The sequence below is a fragment of the Aplysia californica genome, unplaced genomic scaffold (assembly GCF_000002075.1).
Source record: "Aplysia californica isolate F4 #8 unplaced genomic scaffold, AplCal3.0 scaffold00715, whole genome shotgun sequence".
Classification (NCBI taxonomy): domain Eukaryota; kingdom Metazoa; phylum Mollusca; class Gastropoda; order Aplysiida; family Aplysiidae; genus Aplysia; species Aplysia californica.
In genome coordinates, this window is record NW_004797985.1 from 43,602 (window position 1) to 50,858 (window position 7,257).

Below are 7,257 nucleotides of genomic sequence, written 5' to 3' on the forward strand. Positions count from 1 at the left end.
GGGGGGTTGTTACCGAATTTGCACATATTTCGAAATAAGTGAACCTAATTAAACTTTAATTTTCATAATATTTTTTCATTTACCTTTAAATTTTGTTATATGTTATTAACTAAACCTGATTACAAAGATACTACATCACTTTTTAGGATGCAAGCCTCTTTTTCTGAAGTACTACTGTATAGGGTTAGGGAGTGCACAAAAATGGCTAGGGCTAGAAGGGCCTTCCACGCCACGCAATTCATCTTGGGTCTTCTTTTGGGAATAGATCAGTTTATTCTAAAATGCTGTTTTCTTATCAGCTTACGATGGTTGAGCTTAGATTAGTTTTTCCTAAAATGATATTTTCTTATTTATGATGGTTTAGTTGTAATGAGCAACTAAGGGTTAAGACTGAGTTTTATGCTCTGTTCTATGACAATAGACTTACTTTACTTTACTTTTCCGATCCAGCAGCCATTTAGGTTCTAGCCCTTCGGTCTGTATGACAATAGACAAAGTATGAACTAAAGTCAGGGGTGGTTGGAGTGAGGTGCCTTTGGTAGGTCATATTTCTTTTCTTTCTCTCTGTTGTTTCATTCTGACAGTCTTGCTCCCCCCCCCCTCCCCGGCACTAAATGATTGTGTTTGTGTGAATGTTATTCTCTTTACTCAAACAAGTCAGCTTTTTAAAAAGTAATGTATGTTTTATTTATATCTTGCCCCTGTAACTCAGATTTACAAATGGAGATAAATTATGGCCAGTAAAATTTTTTTGTTTTTTTTGTTTGTCGAATAAGATTTATACTTAAATCAAAACAGGAATTGACAATGACAATGACAATGACAATGACAATGACAATCTTTATTCATCTCGCAGGGAGAAATTTGTCTTGGTCGTTGACAATGGCAGTAGACAGAATAAAAAATCCCTACAAATGAATAGGTCTTTCTTCTTGTCCCATTTGTGTAAAACCATCTTTTCATCTGACATTTCAGGAAGCCTCTAGGTAGGCAACAGGGGTGGTGGGTTGATGGTTATTCGCTTCGCTTTGCATTCAAAAGAAATTCGGGGAATTTCCACACAGAGGAAGGTATTAATTTCATCAAGTGCATCTCCATCTTTCTGATGGGATATATTGCTTCTCTCACAGTGCAGGTTGACCTTTATGATCAGAATAAAGTAGGTTTGCACAGAGAACCAATAAATTATTCAAATAACCGAGTATTAGGTAAATTTTAGTGAAATAAGTCTGCCCTCTATGATGCAAAGAGTGTTGATGGGATTAGAAAAATTTAGCTATGATTACAATTTAATTGCTCTCCAGGCAGCGGAATCGGTCGTCTCATGAGTCTGAAATTTGCCGAAATGGGCTGTCGTTTGGTCATCTGGGACATCAATGAGGAGGGGAACCTGGAGACAGCGCGACAGATAGAGGCCAAGGGGTCGAAGGTCAAGGCTTATACTGTTGACCTGTCCAACAAGGAGTCCATTTATGAGACGGCAGCGAAGGTAACGCTTGTGTTTGTGTATATATATATATATTGAGAGAGATGTGATATAGAGGTTTTGTGTGTGTGTGTGTGTGTGTGTGTGTGTGTGTGTGTGTGTGTGTGTGTGTGCCTTTGCGTAGTTATGTAGACAATTGTATATTTACACACTCACGTTATGTAGACATGCCCCGTTATGTAGACGTCCACATAATGTTTTAAGGTCACCATCGTATTTCCCGCCAAAAATTACATCATGTGTTAAAATATTTTTGAATTTGGTTCCGGTCCGAATAACGCTGTTATTTCGTTATTTCTATACACAACGCTATACACACTTCGAGTGTGTGCAGAAATTTTGGTGTCCACATAACGACAGTAGCTTTCTGATTTGTGTGTCGCCGGGTGTGTGTGTGAGACCGCACGTGGCGGATCCATCTAGGAGTTGGAATCCAGAAGCTTGCTCTGCTGTACATCATGGAGCAACGCTCTGCAGTTAGTTTAATAAGAGTTTTACGGCGCTCGCAACTTCGTAAAGTCACATACACGAACGAAACACAAGTTGATTGCATTCACAACAGCTCAAAGCAGGGCTTTATTTTACTTTTAAAGTAAAGGAAAACATCTCATGGTTTTAAAAAATCTTGTTTTAAAAAGATTAGTAAATAAAAACAACAGTTTACATTTAAAAAAAAAAAATTATCTACATTTTAGAATACAGACTAATGGCTCTTATAGATTTGAGAATTCTATTTGGATCGACGACGGAGAACAGACCTTTTAATTTTGTGTATTTAAAATAGTTACTTCGGGTCTCTCCAAAGTCGGACATTTTAACATTCTAATGTGTCTAATGGTGAAGTCTGTATCGCATCTGACACAGAGCGGTTTCTCATCTCAACGCAGGAGATATCCATGGGTCACGGAAGCATATATCTAAATACGTAAACGAGTAAAAACTTCTTCGTCTCTTCTCGAAAGGCCAGAAGATTTTCATGGGTCCAGTTTGGACACTATGAAGCTTGTTGTTAGTTGTTTACTTTAGTTTTTTTATTTCACAGCCTGAAGATGTGGTGAAGGAAATAATTCTCAAAAGCAATTTAACTAGATTTTTTGTTTTCGGGTTTCAAATTCTTAGATTGTCTAACAGCAGCAAGAAAATGGACATCCAGGTCAAAACCAGAGGCTTGAAACAGTACGCAGCTTCAAATACCTGCGTGCAATAGTGACAGACCAAGGATCAAAACCAGAAATAATCTCCAGAATAGGGCAAACTTCAACAGCAATGACCAAGTTGAAAACCAGTTGGAAAGACAGAAATATCACCATTAGATCAAAGATCAGACTCATGCGTTCCTGGTCATGTCAGTATTTTTGTATGCGTGTGAATTCTGGACTTTGAATGAAGACCTTGAAAGAAGGATCAAAGCTGTGGAGATTATATGCTTCCGAAAAATCCTTAGTATCTCATACAAAGATCACATCACAAATGATAAAATCAAACAACGGATCAGAACTGCACTTTGGACCATACCCTGACCTCACTTTGGTCAGGAAACGCAAACGGGCAAACGGCATTGGCATAGACACATCACCAGTTCATCCGGCCTTGCCAAGATGACCTTGCAAGGCAGAGTCCAGGGAAAAAGGAGCAGAGACAGACCGAAGAAAAGTTGGAAGGACAACATCAAGGAATGGACAGACCGGGACCTCAAAGACACGCTCTGAAGAGCGGAAGGAGTGGAGGAAGCTGGTGGTCAAATCTTCAAAAGCCCGGACGACCATTCACTCTTCGGAATAGGTGAAAGTGAAGTGAAGTAGATTAGTTTTAATCCCATAGCTTGGAGATGTAGTTAAGGAAATAATTCTTAACTGCAATTTAACTATTTTCGGGTTTAAAAGTGTTAGATTGTCTAATAGCAGCAAAAACATCACAGTGGACATCCAGTCAACAATCAGAAGCTTGAGACCGTACACAGCTTCAAGTACCTGCGTGCAATAATGACAGACAAAAGATCAAAACCAGAAATACTCTCCAGAATAGGGCAAACTTCAGCAGCAATGACCAAGTTAAAAACCATTTGGAAAGACAGAAATATCACCATCAGATCAAAGAGCAGACTCATTCGTTCCCTGGTCATGTCAGTATTTTTGTATGCATGTAAATCCTGGACCTTGAATGCAGACCTTGAAAGAAGGATCAAAGCTGTGGAGATGAGATGCTTCCAAAAAGTCTTTAGTATCTCATAAAAGATCACATCACAAATGATGAAGTCGAACAACGGATCAAAAATGCAATTGGACCATACCCTGACCTTCTCACTTTGGTCAGGAAATGCAAACTGCAATGGCATAGACACGTCATCCGTTCATCCGGCCTTGCCAAGATGATCTTGCAAGGCAGCGTCCAGGGGAAAGGGAGCAGAGACAGACCGAAGAAGAGTTGGAAGGACAAAATCAAGGAACGGACAGGCCCGGACCTCAAAGACACGCTCAGGAAATCTGAAGAGCGGAAGGAGTGGAGGAAGCTGGTGGCCAAATTTTCAATAGCGCCACAACGGACATCCAGTCTACGGGATAGGTGAAGGGGAAGAGAAGAAGATTGGTGAGTGAAGTGAGGCAAGACAAGGTATCGGACAGAATGAGAAACGATAATTTGGGGGAATTTTCTACGGAGTCTAACGCTAAGTCAATAGGAGTGGCCTCCGAAGAAAAATATGGAGGCTTCGGGGTGGAGCATTTTTGCTGCTTTCTTTTTCTTTGGGGTCTATGACATTACCACACACCTCAGAGAACCGTACCTAGTTTTCCGGGGGTTTTCTGATGGTTTTGGTATGTCTTTGTGACACATTTCTGGAATTGTTTCATGAAATTAGTGGTAGTTGAGGCTGAAAGTGGGGCTAAAAATATGGAAGCATCCAATAACAAACCCGTCCCAGTATGCTTTTTGAAGTTAAAGCGCTCTGGGGTCAGTTCGTGTTGGAGGCTATTGTTCTTGGGAAATATTGGGAAATGATCCGCACAGTCATCCAGCACAGACCACTCAAAATCTGGGACCAGGTCAGGGGTGTAGAAAGAAAGGTCGATGGATGAAGTGTTAAGGATTTGTTTCAGTAAGTTGAGGATTTGCCATTTAAAAGACAGATGTTGTTTTGAAATTAGAAAGTCTTCTATTGTTTTTTTCCTTGTTGCCAGTGGGTTTGTCTCCCCAAAGGCTGTTATGTACATCAAAATCTCCTACTAAAATAAAGGGTTTGGGTGACTTTGTGTTTGAGTTTTTAAGCTGGGTAATTTTGAGGGGGTAATTTGACGGGACATATGAAGCAGATCGTGATTGGTCTTATCAGGGTGACCCATACAGCAATAGCCTGGAGGGTTGTCTTAAGATGTACATGTGTTTGTCTGTGGAGGGTGTTGTTGTCGATGTATCGTAGATGGTGGTTCAACCAGAAGCTGTCTGGTTCTCAGTGTGTATATGATGATGACCAGTAATAGCTTTTAAGTCAATGTTTGAAGCCGGGGCGAACTTTGTCTCTTGGATACAGGCCACAAGCGGGCACAGTGTAACCTGTATGTGTTGCAATTCTAGAATGGAAGGTCGGAGTCCTCTGGCATTCCAGTGCAGGACCACCACTGGACAATTTTTAAAAGATTTGGAGCACAGAGGCCCCATCTTTTCTGAGCTCTGACTCCTCCTTGTGGACGAGGAAGAGTGTTTGCGCGGCTGCCGCCCTTGATTGGGCAGCATCCAACCGGGAGACTTGGGGAGGGAGTGACGACTTCCTTCCTTCCCGGATCGGAGGTGTCATCCTCCAAAGGGAGGGGGTATCTGGTGGAGGGTTAGGGGTAGGTAGGGTAGACGAAGGGAGTTGGAAAGAAGGGGGAGAGGCTGGATGAGGGGAAGGGGGCTCCTCACACACCATCAGAGGGGTGGGGCGTGGGGAGAGAGAAGAAGAGGGGACGGAGTAAGAGTCCACCTCGTCCTCCCCTAGAACTCTGAAACAGTTGGCGAGTGGCCCCTTGAAGGTGGTTACTACAGGGGTAGGAGGGACCTTCTTAGCTTTTATCGCAGTTTCGCCTGTTGACCACGGGCTCTTTGAGGTCGGCAGTAGAAGTACTGGCCGATCTCGAGACCGGCCGGACTGGACTGCCTTTGCGTTTAACCAGGGACCGGGGTCATAACTATCGGGTAGACAGTCTTTCGAGCCTTCTGAAATGAGCTGCCATTTTGGGCTTTGTACTCTTGGATGATACGTTCTTGGAACCAAGTGTTGGCCGTGGCAATTATGAGAGAAAGAAAGGACTAGCCTTCCATACCTTTTCAGGATGCCCGGTCTTGCCACGACGAGTACCCACGTCTGCGTGTCGGCATCACGACTGGCTACGGCAAAACTTCTGGCACTTGAAGCAGCGCAGAGGGTTTTGCACTTAGAGTTGCATGTCCAGAACCAAGTATGCTGCCCGAACAGTGGCTGGTGGGCAGCACGAATCGAAAGTCAAAACAATTGTGTTCCTTTCAAGGGCGGTCTCACCCCACCGAAGAGTCATCTGGCGGGCTTCGACCACACCCTCACAATATAGCCGCAATTTTTTATGAAAAGCAGCCTTTCACCTCATGACTGTGGACGACGCTCTTCAAGCAGTTAAACTTCTTGCGTCGCCAAGATTCACAGGAATACCACGGAAGGTCGTGAGATCAAGGGTCCAGTTATTTCTGTTTCATATGCAAGGAGTGCACCAGAAGACAGTTTTTGGACGTTGGCGGGGATGTATGCCAGTGTCTGTGTTAAAGCATCTCCTGTCATGAAAAGGGTTCGATTTGTGATCTTCTTCTGTGCATCAAAATTGCGGATGGTCAAGTATGGCTGCTCCGGAAGCTCCCTGGGAGGAGGGAGAGCACAAGCAGCAGTAAAGGTCGGTTTTCCTGGTTGTCTGCTCGGCTCGGTGGGTACACCCGCTTCTACGAGCCGAAACTTTTTAGTATCGTTGGGGACTGGGGATGGGTCAGAATGTTTTTGGGGATTCAATGTGTGTTGGAATGCTTTTCAACTCCGGGGCTCCCCTCCCACCACTGAGTGAAACAGAGGAAACATTGCTCGGATGACCAGAGCTGAGCCAGGGCTACTCCGGAGTTATACTCTCCTCGAAAGTTTACTAGACCCTCCCATCAAGATTGACCCAAGGATAAACTGGAGGGGCTTCAGCTCCCAACCGATTGAGTGGCATGGGCCGTCCCACCCTCCCGTCTAAGAGGAAAAAGTGGGTCAAAGAGGTGTGTTGGCGAGGGACAGTCCGCAGACTGATCTCACGAATAATAGAAGAAGGGGAAGGAGAAAGAAGGATGGAGAAAAGGAAAATGCACCAAAGAAGATGTTGTACATGGATCCCAGGGACAGTGGGTCTATTTATATATCCCCAACCCATGGGTGAATTAATAAACATTATAGGCACCCAAAGCCCTTAAAAACCATTTGTGCTCTGGAAGTCTCAATAATGGACCATTTGTGTACCTTTGTGCAAAAGGTCAGGAGGTCGTAAAGTCCACATAATGCAATGTCCCACTAACGTTAGTAAAAAAACATACTTGACTAAAAATTTAGGTAGCTTCTTCAAATTTGGTGGACAATGGTGTTTTTGTATAGTGGACTTACACTGCAAATATTGATTGATTTGACCCATTATTTTGGATGATATGGGGTGTCCACATAATGTAGGTTTGGGGCAATGTCCACATAATGACCTCAAAACACGTATGTGTGTGTGTGTGTGTGTGTGTGTGTGTGTGTGTGT

The 7,257-nt window shown here is 43.3% G+C and overlaps 1 protein-coding gene across 1 annotated transcript in view; it reads left to right on the top strand.

Annotated features, from left to right (window-relative positions):
- Positions 1–1,304: 1,304 nt before the first annotated feature.
- LOC101846838 (protein dhs-3) overlaps positions 1,305–7,257 on the top strand; it is a gene marked incomplete at its 5' end in the record, with an annotated part of 11,015 nt that continues 5,062 nt past the window's right edge. The window contains 1 exon segment of the mRNA XM_005108736.2: positions 1,305–1,489. Coding sequence (XP_005108793.2) covers positions 1,305–1,489 — 185 coding nt within the window.